Genomic DNA, 21,896 nt, shown 5'->3' on the forward strand with positions numbered 1-21,896 from the left:
TAAATGCTTGACTTGTGAATGTCGTTATATCTTTGTCTGATACACATCGTGATATAGATTGCTCCAAAAATGGACCTTACATCGACATTGCAACTTAAGAAGGCCACATTGTGAATTGAACATCTCTCACAAGTGATGTTGCTCACGTTCAATAAGAACTGATTTTTTTGTAATAGGTAGAAGCGAAAATCATTTTTTGGAGACACACTTTCACGAGTCAATGACTGACTAAATGCGATATGTGTTGAACACAGTCGACTTGTACCTGTCCCCGAAATTAAAATTGCCATTTCATCGTTTCCATCGAGATAGTAGATCGCCCGCCGCAAAGTTGAAACATCCGACGAAACGGTAGGATGCGCACGGCATAAGTCACGTAAAGTGATGTTGCTCCAGTTCGGGAATGATTGAGTGAGAGCACAGTCGACAGACTGGCTTTGCTAGAGCCGAAGAGGAAAGATTTAACATTCACGCAATCTTCCACCAGAAAAACGTTAGCAAAAGCATGCAAAAACAGGCTGATGGAACTGGAAGAGGTCCTGCACTGCATTTCCTGTTTGCGAGCGGGGACATCAGCAGAAGATGCACGAAAATCAGAGGCAACCGCACTTACCACTGTTACCGTAAGCGCCAAACGGATCCCATATAGTCCGTTGCAGGACGAACTGAGAAAAAGGCGAAAAATGGGAGGCGCATCCAAACAGAAAAAGGCGAAGAAGAAGGAACATGCCACACCGATAGAAAGCCATTTACCGAAAGCCAGGGCAGATACGCACCGTGGACCAACAGATGAAAAGACGGGTAAACGAAGGAGGACTAGACTACTAACTCGGATCATTGGATCGACGAAAGGCAAGACCTTTGTAAAAATCCTCAACCTCTGACGACATGGGAGTGTTTCCATAGTAAGTGCCTGAATAAGTATCACCTTTGCGTATCTTCAGCCAAAAACTTCATGTGGTGGGAATTATCGAGCAATGCTCGAGGAATCTTTTAACAGCGAGAAAATCAGAATTGATTCGCTAGAATGTGGGGTACGAATATGAGTAGCCCTCATTAAATGTTGCAAGTGCTTAGACTATGGGCAAATGTCTACATCCTGCTGAGAACCTGACAGGAGCGTAGCATGCCGCAGATGCGGGCAGGTAGGTCACAAGGCGAAGACTTGCAATGAAATGAATTCCGTTTTCTGTAGGGATCGTGGCATATATGTTGAGAGCGTTGCACATGTTGGGGTTTGGGGGCAGTGTCCGGACTTCAGTGCGATATTGGAAAGTGTTAGAACGCGGCAAACGTCACCTGCATCCTACAAATTAATATGTTCTGGAGTGCAACTACTCAAGAGTTGCTAGCGCAGTTCGTAGTTATAAACTTGTCAACTGAAAAATCGGAGCTCTGCGAAAACTGTATTGTCCGTGAACTATGCCCTAACATTCCATTCGGCTTGATGAAAACAGCGTGGAAGATGACGGAGAGGGCTCACTTTGCACTATGTAAGCTGGAAAAAACATTCCTCTCTATAAAAAATAAGATGGCAGGTCCCGACGGTATCCCACCAGAGGTATATAAACTGATGTTCCGCCATCGGGCGAATTTCCTGCTCGACACCTTCAACACATTAAAGGCAGAGGTCATTTTCCCTTGTTGCTGAAATGTGGTGAGTTTCGCGCTGATCAGCAAAGGCAAAGACGACGGTGAGCTACTGTCTTCATACCAGCCATTCTATATGCTTGGCACTGCCGGGAAAGTGCTCGAAAAGCACATCAGGGACCCATCCTTAAGACAGTTCGATTTTAGAGCAAGAAGATTGGTGGTGTTGTTATGGAGGTCATGGATGTGGTTCATCAAGCTGAGGCACATAGCCGCCAATCTCGGCGGGTAGTGCTCCTCGTAACGCTTGATGTCAGAAATGCCTTCAATTCCGTGAGATAGACACATATGGTAGGCATATTAAAAAGTGCCGAGCTACCACTTGCGGATATTGTGGGATTAACGGAAAGACCACTCCCCGTTCTATGAAACCCTACAGCAAGATGGAAATCACGTCGAAGGCAGCACCTCTGAAACGCTTCCTACGATAGTCTGCTAAGTCTCGACATACCAGAAGAGTCGGGGCTGGTCGGTAATACGAATAATGTTGCGGCACTTGTTGTCAGACGCACTTTTAAACCGGCACAAAAAAGAGTTAGCATATTGATGCGACAGATTAGTAGGTGGATGATTGGTCATTGTTTCAGCTTTGCGATGGAAGAAAATCGAAGTAGTCATCTTAACCAAAAAGAGATTCCCGGCCCTGGGTTCCATATTGATCGGTGATTTGATTATAGAGTCAAAACCAGCACTTAAATACCTTCGTTCAATACTCTACTCGAAGATGAGCTTATTCTAGCAAATCAAAGCAACAATAGACGAGGCTGTAGTTGGAAGCCCTACATCTACCATGTAATGTCTCCTTATGGGAGCAAGGCAGTCTGTTTTGCTACAGTGCGGAGGTGTGGACTGATGCATTTGACATGAAGGTGTATCGCAATTAAACCATAAAGAGAGCAACGGTTTCATTGCCTTGAATATCGAAACAGGATATGCGTTAATTATATTTAATTATATTCAATTACATTGAACTTTACCACTGCGATTTTTTTATGAAAAATATATAATCTGTGAAAGGATATTGTTAAACCTAGCGAGCTTCTTCAACAAAAGTAGAAATTGCCTAACAAACCATAACTCTGATTTTAGATGAGCTGCAAATAAAATAATAGTTCATAAACAATTCCTCAAACTATGCTTCGAATGTAATCGCATGCTAATTTTGCACCTCACCTTAAAAAATAATTTTCTGGTGAGCAATAAAAGCATATACATAGAAAGCAAATTAAGTCTTATTGATCAGCGAGCCAAGTTCTTGGCAGTAGAGCGTAATTAATGTTTCATAATTGGAAAAATGAATTGTTTTCAGATTCCTCAAAAGCTTATCAGTGCTTTCTAATTAAATGATAGACTTTAATTGCTACAGGCGAGAAAGATAACATTGAAATACAAAACGGAATAAAATTTTAGAACTAGCAAATTCTGAACTCAACCCTTTTTTTGGTGATAGCTTATTTATATTTGCCTACATCGAAACCGTACCTGATCATTTTTGGGGGCACTAAGCTTCGAGTAGTCTTCAACTGCTTCTAATGGCAATTTCTCAATTTTATCCCATTCGATAGGTCCATCTGCAAAATATAATCAAAATTGAACATTTGTCTTTGTTTCTTGTTATTTATTGCCCACCTTCTTGCAAAAATCTTTCAAAAAGTTGTGTAAAACGTTTCATTTCATTTTGAAGAAATGCCTTCTTTTCTTCAGGAGCCGTTTGTAGTAGATTGTCGAGTTCCTTCTCGAGTTGACGTAGAGCATCACGTTTTGTGACCTCGTGGAATTCTTTGGTATCAGACGGGACGCGCTGATGGCCTCTAACCTGTAAAAATGAAATAATCAGTAAAATATGTTGCATAAATAGCATTTTTCCAAGTAGTCCATAAGAAAGATAAAGAGCAAATCATTGAATGTAAAATGTTTCTATTTATTAGACAGACAGCACAATCTTCTGATGCTATAACACTGTTATGTAACTCTGTAATTAACGATGATTGCAATAAATTGTTGACTGCAAACCAGACGTTACTTTATTATCTTGGTGTAAACAACCTCAATATTTATTTTTGTGGTAAGATCAAGATCATATTTGCATAGTTATGGTGTAATCAAAACTATACTAAGATTTCTTCTTTTGCCTCTATGCATATAGGAGCACATGTTGGATGTACATTATGTTATTACAGAAGATTAAAACCGTCAATGGTCAATTCAGTTGGGTGTTAGCTGCTGATTGTTACAGAGCTCGATGCAGAAAACCATCTGATAATTTTTGATTATGTATATGTGTATATTTTTGCAGAATCTTTGGTAGAAAAAATACACAGTAACATAGAAGTTTATTTGTCAATAATTTTCAAGCGAATTTCAAACAAACTGGAAACCGTAAGCTAGGCGCAACAGGTATGGACGATTTTGCTTTTCTAAGAAAAAAATTCATTCACTGGATTAAGCGCGGATTTCCATGCAGGAGCATCTGCATTACTTTAAGTCTGTACTTTTTCGGTGTCAGAATTATATTCTGATCCAAGAATCGTAGCTTGTTGGTGAAATTAGGGTTTTGCGCTTCCGACACGGTGAGCTACTGTATGCCAAGGATAGATTTTGTCCTTACATATTGATTTAGAAAGATCTTCGTGCTTCGATCCTGTCGAGAAATGGGCAAGGATTTTTGACGCATCGACGTCATCAGCACATAAGTAAATTGGTCCGAGTTGAACTGTTGCTCTCAGTGGTAAGACGGAGGAACTTGCAAGAGTGCTTCGAACGGTGCATCGATATCTGCGCCCTACAAGAAACTTGATGATGGGGTGTAAAAAGCTGCAAGATAGGTAGAATATGAACGCAGTAAAACTGATTATATACTTCTCTACTTTGGTAGCCCATGCACCCAATATGGTGTCAGCATTGCAATTTCTGAGAGTTTCCGTGATGCTATTAGAGAAGTGGAACAATTTGAAGATCGGCTGATGAAATCCACTACCATTTCAGCTGATCGCACGATTCCATGACATCCATGCGTTATAAATAGCTACAATTTCGTACCTAAAGCAGCGATCATTATTAAATTTGATGAGAATATTCTTGAGATAATGTACTGGAAGAATATGCAATAAAAAATTGTCTATTTTCCCGGCCATCTGAAGTGTATATAATTCTTTAATGTATGTATTTGGTGGACGTGGATAATAATCATGATCGATGCCGTAACAATCGGGATCAGGGCCTTGAAAAGTATTAGAGCAGTTTATTGCAAGACCCTAACCGTACACTATTATGCAATGTATTTAGCTTTGCGTTCGTTTTGGATAATTTCCCTGATTTTCTTCAGGGACACATTCACAATAGAATGGACTTATGTCCGACATCCAGTTACGATACAAACTCCTTGGCCACTAGTGAGATTTGAAAGCAGCCTTAGCTTAGCTTAGTGGTTAGAACTAACCCATTCAGACATGAATAAATTTTGCTAATACTATAAAGCTGCTGACAGAAATCCAAAGGTTTGGTGGTCAGAGCATGACTGGAACAACGAAAACTATACCCCGACAGGCATATTCCGGGCGGAGACATACGCCATTCTACTGGACGCAGCTAATTGTTTGCTGAAAAGCATGGGTCTAACCTGTTCTCACCGTCAATCGGCTTTATTCGCATAGAGTGGCAGCACAATATCAATTCACTTGGTATGTAGCTGCCACCAGATGTTGCTTAAACTCGGTGGCAGGGACCATTTGTCCATGATGACCACCCGTGTATATGAGTCCACTCAATTCCATGCTGGCAGAGGCAGCGATCCGAAAAGAACACGTTTGACAGGTGGACGGAAGACGAATAAATCGTAAACCGCTTCTGTTGAAGTTTTGTTTTACACAAAATCTTAATACGTTGCGACAGACTTTATCCACTGCAATGATCAATGATTAGTTCCTCGCCTAGTCTTTATCAAAATCCCGATAACAAAGCTAACATGAAATGTCATTTTATATAATTGTGGGACTTCAACATTGCGCAATTTGCATAGTGTCACCATTATAGCAAAGTGGCATTACTCTCCGCCTCTGCTGTTGATTTCTGAAAACTTCAGTGAATCAAGGACTAAATAGATGACAGTTTTAAAAAAGAAGAAATAAAATTTGACTGAAGACAATCTAGTGGTTCAGTATAGTGAACTATAAAATTTCCCTTTTTATATGGATGAGCAGAATATGGAACTTGCACAGAGTTACACAGTTTCAAAACTACTAGACAAATTGTATGGTATGAGATTTTGAGCAAAAAATATTAGGTGAACTTTTTTCTACTTTCTTAACCCTTTCTACACCAATAAAATCATAATAACTCAACAATTGCAATAGTTACAGCATTGCAATAATCTTCACTCTAAAATTTAAGAGAAAATAAAGTAAACTATGTAGAGGTAGTATCTTTCCAAACGTGCAAAGTTGTGTTTATATCTCAAAGTTTCGATGTTTAACCTAATTTTCCTCTAATTTTAACATTCACAATGTACTAATTTTCTTGCAAAAAAATTAATTTCTCTTGATGATAATTGAAAGATTGTATTCTGAGTGTTTTCATCTAAAACGTTCATAGTAACTGTCCTCCATTTTTAAACATTCATCACGTATTGCATTTTGTAATATTCTGCTTGATATGTTTGCAGTAGCATTACTCCTTCCAAAGACCTCAGAGTATCCTTACGAACCACTTCTTTCAGGAAATGGTCCAGTGGCTTTCAGTCGATCAGGCGATCTTGCAGGACATCGTATTGACTCATAACGGTCTATATACGGTTCGTTAAGAAAGGATATAACCTTCTTGAAATTTGTTGAAAATATATATCCTTTCCTCTGTTAAGTGGCACATCTTCTAATAACTTGAGCAGGAAATCCCGCAAGAAAAGATGTATACCATCTGTCAACCGGTTTGAGAGAATATAAGGCCCTGTTAGTTGGTCTCCAGTACTTACCCAAGCTCTTGAATTTCATCGGGTTTGATAATATGCTTGACCATTCACTCTACCAGTAACTACTTTGGTAAAATAAAGTCCCTTCTTGGATAAAAAGACATTTCTCGGTAAATAAAATATAATTATTGGGGAATTTCGGTTTTCACTAATTCGATCGAGCAACGAATTGCAAAAATATACACCAATTTGTTTTGAAATGCTAAGAATAAACTTTTTTATTTAAATTTTATTGTTGAGACTGTATCCTCGTTATACTTGCTTCAGGTTACGACGATTTTAGTAAGTAACAATTAGAATGGCAGCCGAATTTATTGGTAAGTTTTTTCCACTAATTTATGCTTTTCAACTACGCTTACGAACCTCTACTAATTAAAAATCAATTACACTCAGGTATTAATAGTTGAGTGGTTAGAGCGCAAGGCTGTCGTACGGAAGGTCGCGGTTCAAATCTCGCTGGTGGCAGTGGAATTTGTATCGTGATTTGACGTCGGACACCAGTCGACTCAGCTGTGAATGAGTACCTGAGTCAAATCAGGGTAATAATCTCGGGCGAGCGCAATGCTGACCACATTGCCTCCTAGTGTACCGTTACGGTCTTGAATGAAGTGCTCTAACACACTTCAAGGCCCTGATCCAACATGGATTGTTGCGCCAACGATTATTATTATTATTATTAATAGTTCCGATGAATCAAAGTTGGCAAACGTCAATTATGTCGATATGCAGTTATCAAAGATTTTTCCATATTTTTTGTCTTTGGATTTAGGTATTGCTGTTTTTCTTATTGAACGGATTGGATAAAATAAAACGATTTTATGACGATGAAAAAGAGATTAACTTTTTTGTCAGAAAATTAGTACATTGTGAATGTTAATTCGAGAAAAAATGAGTTAAACCGCAAAATTAGCCTTTGGCCTATTCTATTCTTTCGAATAAACAGTCGTATTCTAGAGCGAAGCGATAACTACAATTCAACAATTTTTTATCTCAGTGGCGAAATAGTGCTCAACAGCACTTTATGCATCAATTTTGCGGAGTGATCTGTAAAACTGGATATTTCCTTTTAGAAGTGATATCCCAGGTGTTCAAATAATGACATTTGTTTTGACATATGTTTCTAAAATTGTTTTTCAGTTGTATAAAGTTTTAACTTCCGCATTAACCACCTATTTTGAGGAGAATATCAATAGCTTTTTTATATTTTTTCTTATTTGCATAAATTAAATAGAAAACGAATAATACCCTTATTATTCGCTTAGCTTATACAAATTAATTTCACGTAGCATAGATAATATAATTGTTTGTGAGAATTTTCTTTGTTAGACATTGTGATTAAACTATGTAAGCAGTTTAAACCGACATTAAACATCTAAAAGAGGACGGCGAAAGATTATTATCTGTCTTATCTGAATGGCAACAACTGGTCCCTAACAAATCACCGTCAACCCCAATGCATAACTGAATAGTTAATAGTAGTAATTTCCGAGAAAATTATACTATATCAACAATGGTATACGACTGTCATTAGCGGATAGCTTTTTTCAAAAATGACCACAAATATTCAATTGGATTAAGATGCGATGATCATGGGGGAGTTTTGAGTTGCTTTGGGGTGTTGTACAGCAACCAGAGCTTAACGTTGTGGACAGTATGCTTGGGATCGTTGTCTTGTTGGAACCAATATACGTCCTGTAGATTCAATTTGGCAGCACTAGGGTTCAAATTGCGTTTTAATATATCTAAGTATTTATACTGGTCCATAATTCTATCGATAATTTCCAAACTTCGGACTCCATTAGTAGCCATACACCCCCAAACCATAATTCCGCCGCCACCGGGCTTTACTGTTGCGAATAAATTTTTCCTGTTCAGGGCTATATTTGCTTTTCTTCAAACTTCAAACTTCCCATCACTGGCAAATACATTAAATTTACTTTTACCGCTCCAAATTACATTTTTCCAGAAATCGGGACTGTGATTAACGTATTTTCTTAGCAAATTCCAGTCTTTTCTTCCTCTTTCTTTCCTTAGAAATAGATTTGCGGATCATTACAGAGGCTCGTAGGTTGCTTATGGACATTTTTGGTTCATTATTGTTTTGCTGTTGAATATACCATTCCTCGAGAGGCGTTAGTAGCCTTTTTCGCCCCATACCAGCTCTATTTATTAAACTTCTGCCCTTTTTCTATTTGTTCATAATCGTTCGTGATAAGTTTTCACTTTACAAACAAGGTTAACAATAATTTTTCGCTCTTCAACTGTTGTTTCCTTCATAAGAAACAAATCGAAGACAACTGCAGTATCTATTACACAGAATTTGGACAACAAAGGTATAGTTACAGTTCACCCTTAAACTGTCCGAAATTTTCTCCATAGGGAGGGATACAGGGCCTATACTCCGAGGAAGTAGCCACTACTTTTCCAAAAGAATATGAAAACAAGTCGGAAAACCGGAAGCTGGACGCTTCAGGTACGAAAGGTTTTGTGTATTTCTTAGTACGTAGCACATAATATATCCATATATTATGTGAGAGTATCAACTTTCGGGTGGTAATGACACTCATAGTCTTCAATTTTCAAAGAACCAACAACTTTGACGTATTATAACTTTGTTAGTAATAGTGCGATTTCCACCAAACTTGGTATGATCATGCTCTACATTATAGCCTACATCTCTGCATTTTGGTGGTGCTAGGATGAACTTAAGGGGGGTTTCCAGCCAATTACAAAAAATTATAGTAATATACTATTATTAACTTTATTTGAAGAGATATCGGTATGGAAGGTATTTCGTAGCCCAGGCACCATATAGTGGCAGCCTCCTGATTTTTTCTAGATTTTTCGGTCAGGTAGTTTCTGAGAATGGCCCCCTTAAAGAAGTGATCACTTTCAACTCCCCGCACTCCCCACTTTTCCAACAAATGTCAAAACTAAGAACGGCTTTGAAAAGTACTAATCGCGACTTTTAATTTGATACCCCACATGACTATATTTGATGAAAAAAAAATTTACACCACCATTAAATTCCACGTAAAAGGATGTTCACAGTTCCCACCTTTGTACTAAATTTGGTGTCAATCGCTATCACCGTCTCCGAGAAAAATGCGTGTGACGGACAAACAGACAGATAGACAGACAGACAGTAAACCGATTGTAATAAATTTTTGTGTTTACACAAAACCTTAAAAACGACTTGAATATATTGTTTTGAAGAACATTTTTTTTCCGACGAATCGAAATTTAACATTTTCGGTTCCGATGGCCCGCAATTGGTGTGGAAAAGAGTAGGCACTACCTTAGAAGACGGTAACATTTTAGCAGCAATTAAACATGGCGGTGACAGCATCATGATGTTGGGTGCTACGGCATCTAAAGCACCAGGGCATCTATACATAATCCAGGAAAACCTCACTAAAGGGGGTCACCTTAATATACTAAGGCAGCACACAGCTACGATAACGATGTTCGCGTTGCCATCAAATATTGCGTTAATTCATGACAACGACCCAAAACACACAGCCATGGTCGTTAGGAAATGGCTGCTTTACCATGTCAAAAAGACTCTTACCCATCCACCTCAGAACCCGGAATTAAATCGGATAGAGCACTTGTAGGCACACATCGAAAAGGAGCTACGAAAATGGGAGATAAGGCACGGAAAGAGTTTAGAATATTACATAAAGGATGTTTGGAGTTCTATTCCTGTGGAAGTCACCGAAAAATTTGTAGAGTCGATGAAAAGAAGACTTCTCGCAGTTTTAAAAGCTAATGGTCACCGTACCAAATACTAATTTACTCAATTGTTGACATCAATTTATTTTCTTTCTATTAAATTTGAAGGGTCCAAGTTTTTCTTTGGCTGTGCAAAAGGCTATTGTTTGATTTTATCACTATTTTTCTATTAAAAATAATACTAATAAAATAATAATAAGGACAAAAAACACATAAAAAAGGTTGTTTTTCTCTCAATCATTTATTAAAAAATATCACCATTTCGAGCGACTTCAAACTGCATTGCCGTAACTATCCAACTTTTTAATTGGTTGACTATATGTATATAACTTTTTGTGCCTTCAATTTTGTATCGCATAAGTTGGCAGTTTTCAGGGAAATCCCCTTCAATTTCTAGTGTAATGAATTTTTCGTGACGGTCGTGTAGTCATGTGTGTGAGATGAAATGCTAGCTCAAATAAAGTGGTTTGCTTCTAAAATTAATGAAAAGTTATTGAAGAAGTGAGCATCTGTATATACTTGCCTAACAAAAACAAAATATAACGGATGCAGCATGATAATAGATACTCAAGAATGAAACCATTACATTAGATTATATTGATAAAGTGTGAGTGGGTTTGATTACTAATTTGGAATTATATTTTCTGACATTTGTAACGAGAAAGGCGGGGATGACATATTGTACTCTATAATTGAATGAATGGAAAAATATAATCAACTTATACGTGATAACTTTACTTTTATATACTACGTCTGTTATCTTATCTTGATCTTGATATTGCCGGTTATCCAGTCTCAGTCATAAATAATGTTCATAATTTGTATATCGGACGTCGCTCGTAAGAAATGAGTAAATTGAGGTAATTCCATTGCAATTCATTTGATTTACATGACTAAGCAAAAAAGTCTGCTTAAAAGTAACATTCCTTGCATTAAGATATGTATATGACCATTGTCATGCTTACATATTAATGAACACACTGTGAGAGCTAGTCTCACGCGACTCTGGCGTAATTAGTACTTTTTCGTTTTGAACCTTATTTTAGTAAGACAGGCTCCTGCCTAAAACCGAAGTCATGATGCAACCATCCATGAAAAATCAGTCAGAATTGTTTTCTAACGTAGCGATCATCAGTTACATGTTAAGAAATCAGTGAAGCCAATGTTTAGTAAGTGATTATCCAACTTAGTTAAAGCAATTTTCCTAGAATTAAAATTAATTCATTACTATAAACATTTCTCTGATTATGACTATCATGAATAAGAAATCAAACAATAGCGAGTTTAATCCATGAAAACAGCTACTAGTCTAATTTTTACTTTTCTTCCTGTCAAAAATTGAAAAAGCGTGGACTTCTTTCTAACCGCTCTAATAGCTCTCATCCTGACAAGTAGGGGAGTTTCTCAGTCGGGGTGAGCTGCGGAACACGGGTGAATCTCCACCAAGTCGCACGCACACTGCAGCGCCTCTACATTCCAACTATTTAACTGAGATATCCTACTTCATTCGTCGTAGAAGACATCCAACGTTCAGCGTCTTATACAATGCTTTATGCAGATCAAGTTTTTCTAGCGTCTAATAGCAAAAATGATCTGAAACTTGTTTAAAAATAGAATGATCGCCTCATCCAACACGGTCTCAAATTGAATCTAAACTAAATTTTTGACGAACGATCCCAATGAAACAGGCACAATCACTGTTAGTGGCAGTGACTCGCCCAGAACTAAGCGATTTATAATAAATATATCGGGTCAATGCTATCAGCCAAAACTGCGTTATGAATTTTTTTCTCGCATTACTTCAACCTGGATGAAGTGACGTTCCACAACTGGTGTTCATTATGATCGACGTATCATCAACGTCTCAAATCTAAAATTTACCGCAATGTCGTCTTCTATGGTTTTGAATGTTGGCCAATTATAAAAGATCAATAACGGCGTCTTGTGGTAATGGAAACGAAGATGTTGCTTTGGACTGGTGGCGTAACACGTTTTGATCACATTCGAAATAAGGATATCCGCGATCGATATGAGGTTGCAACCATTGTGGAAAAATTGCGAGAGAAATATCTTCGATGGCATGGTCATGCAATTCGCGCTAACGAGAATTTACTCGCCAAAATTGATCTGACTATAGAGGTCGATGTTAAGTGACGAAAAGCTCGGCCAAAACAACGATGGCTTGAACATAATGTTTTTTGATTGCATCCAGATTAGACTTTTAACAGAGCAAAGTTGCACAACCGGTCACGATGAGCTGCCGTCGTCGAATCTACCATACAGGGAGTTTTTTTTCTCAAGGGCAAAACAATGACAGTTACGGAAAGGTGGCCAAATCACGAAGCACTACTCGAGGATACTTCCACCGAGGAAGTTGAAGACAGTTAGGGAGAGTTGGATGGAGTCAGAATCAAAGGAGAAACGTAGTATAAAGCCTGACAAATTGCGATTTACAGTGCCGAAAGCTTTATCGGAATCAGTGTAGATAGTATGCATTTCCTGCCGTGAAATTAGGTAGTGGCCGTATTTTTCAATTGTCATAAGGTGTCTACAGTGGATGGACAACCAGTCGCTGACATACCTTTCCGAGATTTTGCAATAGAAGAGGAGTGAAATATAACGGTAATTCTCAGCAAGAGTGCGATCTCCACTTTTGCGAATTTCACTAGCCTCTTTGCACAGGCAAAGAAAATAATTCTCTTCGAGGATTTTGTTGGAAATAATAGACGGGAAGGAAATTGGACTGACCAATTCTAATCCAAAAGAGGTTAGGAGACCGTCGTGACCTGGGCCAACATTGGCATCACGGTTGCCAATGAGGTACTTGACAAGGACCGGGGTAAGGAGGGAAATGGCATTCTGGATGTAATGGAAACATTATATCTAAGAACAATATCAGAAAACTTGCAGATTACCTTGGTACTGTACGGTTGTAATAGGCAAAACCTGGAGATTTGCATCACAATGGACTACAAGAGAGAAAGCAAATTGCTTCCCAAGCGGTCCGGTCCGTCATCAAGTGGACGCGGGCTCAGAACTCACAGCATCCTCAACCAAAAACCTTATAGGGATTTCAATAGGAAACTGCTTCTTAAATTACGACATGTAGAAAATAGCCTACATAACGACGAAACTTATGAGGGATACCACGACCCTCTTATTGTGGATAATATCTGGCTCAATAGGTTGTGGTGGGCGGGCCATTTATTCGTATGGGTGAGGATGATCTATACCGGAAAATCTATAAGGGCAGTATGGTAGAAAAAAAGACGTAGTAGACCCTGCCTCAGATGGAGCGATGGTGTAGGGCAGGACCCGAAACAGCTTTTAGGAATATAAATTAGATTATGTACTAGCACTGAGGAAGGAGGCACGTGGTCTCCGAAACAATTGTATGCGGGAGAGAAAATAAAAATACTTACAGTATAAGGAAAAACACTTAGTTCTTTTCTTAATTTAAATATCGAATTGGTGGACCTCGGCGCAAAATCGGGATATCTGGTGTTCCTTACTAAGGCAGGCGTAGACTGGATACTGTTGTTGCGTCGTTGATGGCGATAATGAAGAAAATCGAGGTGATGATGTCGTGCCATAATGAGGAAGAAGAGGAGACTGCTCTGTAGTCATTACTTAGTGGTTGCGCCATCTCAGATGAAGTTTTTTTAACGAAAAATCTGGGTAGCTTCTGTCTATGAGGGATTTAGATTTATAGAAGCTTGCATTGGTTCGTCTCATCTTCCTACATTTTATAGTGGGAACAGTAAAATGCAAATCGATTTTATTCTTATAAGACGCCAACATTTTACCACTGTCACTGATTGCAAAGTCGTTCCCTATGAGACCATTGCATCTCAACAGCGGCCGTTGATTGCCGTCCTGCGAATTAAGCCACCGATAAAACAGTGTGAGGAACGCACTGGCCCGCGACGCATTAAATGGTGGTGATTTGGTGAGAAGAAAGAAGAAACGATCTCACTCATACGATTGCCGACCATTACGAATGTGGAAGAATCATGGAACCAAATGAAAGACACGATTCACAAAGCGGCCTCTGCAACCCTCGGGGTCACCAAGCCGGGTAAGCGGTACATCAACCGAGATATTTGGCTTTAGAATGATGATGTTGAAATGAAGGTCCGTGAAAAGAAACACCTCTACCACAAATTTCTCGACGATAAAACGCCTGTTAATTGGCAAATTTATAAGAATGCCAACCGTGAAGCAAAGAAAGCAGTTTCTGTCACCCGAGCGAACCATTTCAAAAATCTTTACGATAAATTGGACACTCGGGATGGCGAGAGAGATTTGTATCGACTTGCTAAAAGCCGTAATCAGGATATCGAACACTTATGTTGCGTTAATGCTTACCAACCATCGAGCCGCAACGGATAGATGGCGAGAATACTTCGAGCAGATTTCAACTGAAGAATTTGCTCATCCTCCACTTTCACAATCATTGACGACATTTGAGGCAGTTTCACCAGTCAGTGCAACTGAAATCGAGGAGGCAATAAAACAAATGAAGTCGGGGAAAACAACAGCGAAGAGCTGGGACCCAACACTGTGGCTCAGTGAACTCTTTAACCGGGTTATTCAGGAAGGAAGAACACCATCTGACTGCCAAGAAAGTACCACTGTTCCAATATGGAAAAAGAAAGGTAGTCCAGCAGAATGTTCAAATTACCGTTCGATCCAATTACTATCCCATACTATGAAGATTTTTGAACGCATTCTTGACAACCGTATTCGCGAAATCGTTGAAATAACCGTGAACCAAGCCGGATTTGTCAAGAACTGCGGAACTACTGACGCAATACACACTGCGCGGTTACTCATGGAGAAACACCGTGAGAAACATCGCCCACTTTACATTGCCTTTCTAGATCTAGAGAAAGCGTTTGACCGTGTACCATACGATTTCATCTGGTATGCTTTACGACAACACTTCGTATCAGAAGAACTCGTGCGCTGGGTTCAATTGCTCTACCACGATCCGAAAAGTAAAGTTCGAAGTATGGCGGGTATATCAAAACCGCTTCATGTCTCTGTTGGTGTTCATCAAGGAAGCGCCCTCTCACCACTCCTCTTTGTTCTGGTTATGGACACCGTCACACAGGATATCCAACGTCCAGTGCCCTACACACTGCTTTATGCAGATGTATTCCTAGCATCTGATCGCAAAAATGATCTCGGGCTACTTGTTCAAAAATGGAATGATCGCCTCATGCAACACAGTCTCAGATTGAATTTTTGACGACCGATCCCCATGAAACAGGCACAATCACTGTCAGCGGCAGTGATCTGCCCAGAACTGAGCGATTTAAATACCTCGGGTCAACGCTATAAGCCAACGGAGAACTGCGTTATGAAATTGCTTCACGCATTAACGTAACCTGGATGAAATGGCGTTCCACAACTGGTCTTCTTTGTGATCGACGTATCAACGAACGTCTCAAATTTAAAATTTACCGCAATGTCGTCCGTCCACTCGCTCTCTATGGTTCTGAGTGTTGGCCGACTATAAAAGGCAATGAATGGCGTCTTGCGGCAATGGAGACGAAGATGTTACGTTGGACTAGTGGCGTCACACGTTTAGATCACATCCGAAATGAGGATATCCGCGATCGTTATGGGGCTGCACCGATCGTTGCGAGAGAGGCGTCTTCGATTCCACCAGAATTCACTTGCTAAGATTGGTCTGAACATCGAAGTCGATGGTAAACGACCAAAAGGCAGACCTAAACACGGTGGCATGATACGCTAGATGGGGATTTGAAAGCCTCGAGATTGCACCCAGATCAGGCATTCGATAAAGCCAAATGGCGAAGCCGATCACGACGAGCCGAGCCGAGGAGCTTGCATTGGTACAATAGGCCGAATATACGACGTCTGAGGACAACAGAGATACAAATGACATACTCAAAATTCTGAAAGTGAAAGTCTAATTCGCATCGTTGAGTTTTTCAACACTTTCTTTTAAAGTTAAAAGGTGTAGATATTAATGAAAATACATAATTTTAATATGAGCTAACTATTCATGTGTAGAACAATCCTTCAAAATTTGACCCAAATCGGTCGAATGGATAGCTCGCAATTATGCCAACCACCCTAGCAAATGTATTCTCGTGAAAAGCGCATTTATGTAGAAGTTTGTAATATGGGCGCGCTCTCGAAATAAACGCCACACATATTTGCTGAGCTCGCAGGGGTATATAATATTCTGTATGTTATTTCAATATGTATATACTACAGGACGAAAGGGCTTTTACAAAAAAAATGCCAGACGACTCCCATAATGCAGTTTTCGTGCTTTTGGCAATAACAGACAACGGAGGCAATAAGAATGATGACTGGGAAGCACTTGTTTGGCTTGGTTGACGATAAATATCACGTACCCGTCGAAAGAAGCGCACTATCAAGATGCAGATTGTAATTTTGGCCATCTAGAATATTCCTGTTGAAAGTCTCCCAATAACACAGTAGCCTGTTAGCTTTTATGACAACATAGATGAAGCAACGTTGATTCTGACGTGAAAATGCATCTGGTGTAATAAAGTACGTCGATATAATTCTGCGTGGCAAACAGCATCAATAGGGCTGTATTAACCCAATTTGCTCTGATACGGTTGTCTCGGAAAGGCTTTCAGCAAGTGGGTATACAATACTAATAATCGTTGGCGCAACAATCCATGTTGGATCAGGGCCTTGAAGTGTGTTAGAGCACTTCATTCATTTAGTCGTTAGTTAGTTAGTTAGTTTTCATTTAGTCGTGACGGTTCGTACATCAAATTTAATGAGCGGATGGTGGATTTTATTATCATGATGAGCTCTGGAAAGTGAAGAGCCGGGACCCAACACTCTGGCTGAATGAGGTCTTCAATTGGGTTATTGAGGAAGGTAGAAGACCATTTGACTGGCAAAGAAGGACCACCGTTTCAATATGGAAAAAGAAGGGCAATGCAGCAGAGTCTTCAAATTACTCTCCGATTCGATTGCTGACTTACATAAAGAAAATTTTTCAAAGCATTCTTGACAACCGCATTTGCGTCATATCGTTCAAATAACCGTGGATCGAGCCAGGTTTGTCAAGAACTGCTGAGGTAATTATGAAATACACGTTGCGCGGTTACTCATGAAGAAACACCGTGAGAAGCATTGCCTTCTTTATATAGCATTTCTGTGTGCCAAACGAACTCATCTGGTATGCTCTGCGGCAACACCTAGTACCAGAAAAACTCGTGCACAGGGTTGAATTGCTCTACCACGATCCGGAAAGTAAGTTCGTCTCCCGTTTCTCTCGGTGTACATCAAGAAAACGGCCTTCCGCCACTCCTCTTTGTTCTTGTTATGGGCACTGACCCACAGGACATTCAACGTCCTATACACTGCTTTATGTAGATGTTTTCGTAGCGTCTCATTGCAAGGTTGATCTCGAGCAACTTACAAAAATCGAATGATCACCCCAAGCAACATGGTTCCAGATTGAATCTGAATAACACAAAATTTTTGACGACCGATCCTAATAAAACACTCACTATTACTGTTAGTGGCAGTGACCTGCCCAGAATTCGATCAATGCTACCAAGTGCATTATTAATTTACTACGCGCATTAGCGCAACCTAGATGAAGTAGCTTTTCACATATCAACAAATATCTCATGTCGAAAAATTACTTCAGTGTCGTCCACAATGGTTCTGAGTGTTGGTCGACTATAAAAGATAATGAGCAGCATCTCGCGGTAATGGAGATGTTGCGTTGGAATAGAGTCGTAACATGCCATGATCACGTCCGAAATGAGGATATTCGCGATCGATATGGGGTTACACCGATCGTGGAAAAATTGCGAAAGAGCCGTCTTCCGTGGTGTGGTCACATATTTCGTGCTAACGAGAATTTACTTACCAGGATTTGTCTGAATATCGAAGTCGATGGGAAATGACCAAAAGGCCGTAGGAAGCAAAGTTGGTGGTGGTGATTTTGACTGCATCGAGATCAGGTCTTTGGCAAGATGAAATGGCCCAGCCGATCAAAACGAGACGACCTAGCTTTTGACCGGAACAAATAGTCCAGTCATTGGAGCGGGAAATCGGATGCTAATTCCAAATTCTTTCAGTTAAGACCGATTGACATGAAATTTGCGGTGAAAGCAGAGAGTGGCATAAGAAATAAAAGTAATATAGCCCCGCCGGCGGGGTGAGGCATCCCCTCCCGGAGGCGAGCATTTTTTTTTCGAAATAACCATAAATATAAATATAAAGTAAAAACGCGAGTGCGGTGCATAGTACCATTTTTACATAAAATGCATGGTTTTCAAGTTATTTGCGAAAAATCGTTTAAAAACACGCATTTTTTCGATGAAAAAACCACATATTTGAACATGAAATTACTATTTGTACGAAAAATTTTCATAAAACATTTTTTGCTCAGAATTGACTACTTAATCGATGTCTGCAGTTATTTTGAAAAAAAAATTCATATTTCTTATGTCATCCTTTCTCCCTTCCCAAATTTCATGTCAATTGGTTTCGATAGAAAGAATTCGGAGGTAAAAAGCCTTAATGATTGGACTAAAAGGCTGAAGCAGAACAAGGTTAGTGAAAACGATTTTTTTCCGAGATAAATCCATTATTTAATTTTAAAGAGTGCAGGAGATCAGATCGATTGCATTTTCTTGAAATGATCGACAGTTGCTAAGTGTTAAGCTACTAAGTGAATGTTGTAATTGCTACACAAAATGGATGGAAAATTTAAGAACTGAAGTGTAGGCATCTTATCATTATAAGAAAATTGAGAGACTTGACCAGTTTTTTTTGGGCTCGTATAATTTGACGGAGCAGGCAGAATAGTAAGACACTGGAGATGTGAATGACGGGTAATTTACCTTCTCAGCTTTATGGAGGTTAGAAACAATGGAAAGAATAGCGCTTTGCTTCTGAAGTGCACAAGAAACATTCCAGTTGATGTTGATGATTTCATTTTAGCCAGGCGCAGGGATTTGACAACCTTGGCCATACAGTTGCATTATTTTTTAAGGATATATATTTTGCATTCCTTTGCACGATGTGATGTGAACTCCATTTTATTGACTAACCCAAAACTGGAATTTTCAACCATGAAATTTGGGAATCTACTACTATTTGGATATTCTACTATCATTTACTATCTTATAGCGAAAACATTCTATAGTTTTCTTATTTTGATTGTGTTCAATATTATAAGACAAGTTTCTAATCGTATATTGAACTGTAAATTAAAGAATTCATACAATCGCGGTATCTGTTTAGGAATCGAAATCTATCCTCTTACACTTTCATTTTTTTACACAATTTATTAAAAGTAAAACCACTCTTAGAACGATCCTAATATCTTCGTGTAGCTTCCGAATTTGTCATGAAGAAAACTGTGTAGTCTCGCTTTGAGGTTGATAAGAAGACTTCCAAATCAAAAAGCAATGAATAAGCAGATTTTGATTGTTGGCCGTGAAGAAATTTATCAAAATATATTCTTTTTTTCTAACAAACCAGAAACGAGGAAACAATACGTACGAGATCTACAACACAGCAGCATCGACAGAATGCTCAATTGTATGAGGTAGCAAACAGAGGGGTGTAACAATTACATTATTGCTTTGATTGATTGTTTGGATAAGTGAATAGCACCAGTTTTCTTAGAAAACCATTTTTAATTTTGAGTTTATTGATTTTTACAGAAAACATTTTCATGTATGTATGTTGTGACAAAATTGTTGGAAAATATCTCAATCTAATACAAACATGGTATAAAATATTTCCAGGAAAATGCCGTGAAAAATATTAGAATCTTCAATCTTCAACAATGATAATGAGATTCCGAAATATTCAAAATTTTTCATTCCAAGTGAGTTGCAATGGAAATATACAATGCGTTATAAAATTTTAACCATGAGAAGACTGCAGTTTACTTCCAAAATAGAGATGTGTAGGTGATGTACATATATAATATCATGAAAGCGATATCGCCTTAAAGTGTAATATAATATTACTGTGACCCAAACATCATTGCATCACCAAAGTGATGAGGATAATACTCTTGTGACAGGTAATGTTTTGTAATATGATATCACATTACAAAAAATCACTAAATATCACAATTCGGCGTAGTACAAGTGCCGGCGACGGCGATGCCGAGATAGATTTCAGATGCATGTAAATATGGAGATCTAGATTCTTTAAATCTTTTTAAGAAATTATTGATTATTAATTAGTGCAGTGAGTTTTATAGCCAGCCTTTACGTGAAAAGAGAAGGAAGGCGTTTACTTCGTTGGATACAATTATCTTTATCAAACATATACAGTATTTCGGGAACTAGTTTTTCCTTTATTCAGCTTTTTTTTTGCCCCTGAAGCTACTGTGGAAGGGAACTGTAAATGATTAGTAATGGTATATAGCCACTGGTTGATGTGTGTATGGTATGGGTCTAGGTAATATTGTAAGCTATCGTTCAATAAATCACCCTGTTTTTCCAAGTACAACTAACCGACGCCGGCTATTGGTTGCCAATCTGTTAGTGTTATGATTTCCCACCTCGCAATGTTCAGTACTAGACTAATTGGAAATTCTATGGATACAAGCGATTTCCCCCGATGCATATCGGCGCAAAGTATTTGCAACCTCTATTAAAGATGTTTTTGGTCAATGTTAGTCAACTTTGGCAACACTAAAAAATGTCTTCACAGATAACAGTATTTCGAGATCGCGTGGTCAAAACCTCGATACGGCATTTACACAATTTTGTCGCAACAATTCCTTCAGTGGTAAAGTGAAGTGAATTTGCGTTCATAAATTTTTTTCGAGTTCTATTCACAGTGGAAAGTGAATCAAAGTTTAAATACAATCAATTTCAATTACAATTTTGTGGCAACAATTTCATAACCGTTTGCAGAATACTCAAAGATGAAAAAGATAAGCGCTAAAGTAGTGAAATGCGTCCTAAAGGCGAGGCAAGTGGGTCATCCTTATAGGCAAATTTAATATATCATTCAAATCTGTTGGTAATATAACCAAAAAAATAGTTAAACCTACCATGAGTCCATAGCGAACGAAAATCGATCTTGTCGGAATGGGACAAAGGTACTGCTCAGCGTTTAATTGCTTCAGAAGAAGCAAAAAATCCTCGAGAAGTGCAACAAAAGCTAAGAACGTGCTACAGGATATCTTCAAATGTACGGCTCTTAGAGAAATCAAACGTTGCGGTTTTCATCCCATTCAAACCACGTTTAATCGAGAGACATAAGAAATTTTAGCTAGCATTTGCCCAAAAAATTTTAGGTTTAGGAGAAAGTTATTTGGACAGATGACTCCAAAATCAACTTCCTTAGGCCTGATGAACTAAACCAAATCTGAGCCAATACAATTCGTACCGTCATCGGATGTCATGAGAATATGGAAGTGATAAGAAATTTTTGTATTTTTGAGAAACTATGTTTCCTTTTTTTCCAAACTTAATGAAGCGATCGTGGCGAAATCCATGAATGCATTCAAGTCGTGTTGTTCAGCAAGAATTGATTT

At 38.7% G+C, this 21,896-nt stretch overlaps 1 protein-coding gene across 3 annotated transcripts in view; it reads right to left on the reverse strand.

Annotated features, from left to right (window-relative positions):
* The window catches only part of LOC119647814 (UTP--glucose-1-phosphate uridylyltransferase), a 61,075-nt gene that overhangs the window by 19,086 nt on the left and 20,093 nt on the right, over positions 1-21,896 (reverse strand). For all 3 annotated transcript variants that reach the window (XM_038049040.1, XM_038049039.1, XM_038049041.1), the window contains exons 2-3: positions 3,280-3,466; positions 3,133-3,221 (exon numbers count right to left, since the gene is read on the reverse strand). In XM_038049040.1, coding sequence (XP_037904968.1) covers positions 3,133-3,221; positions 3,280-3,466 — 276 coding nt within the window. The remainder of the gene's footprint in view (positions 1-3,132; positions 3,222-3,279; positions 3,467-21,896) is intronic.

This window comes from Hermetia illucens, chromosome 2 (assembly GCF_905115235.1).
Source record: "Hermetia illucens chromosome 2, iHerIll2.2.curated.20191125, whole genome shotgun sequence".
Taxonomy (NCBI): Eukaryota; Metazoa; Arthropoda; class Insecta; order Diptera; family Stratiomyidae; genus Hermetia; species Hermetia illucens.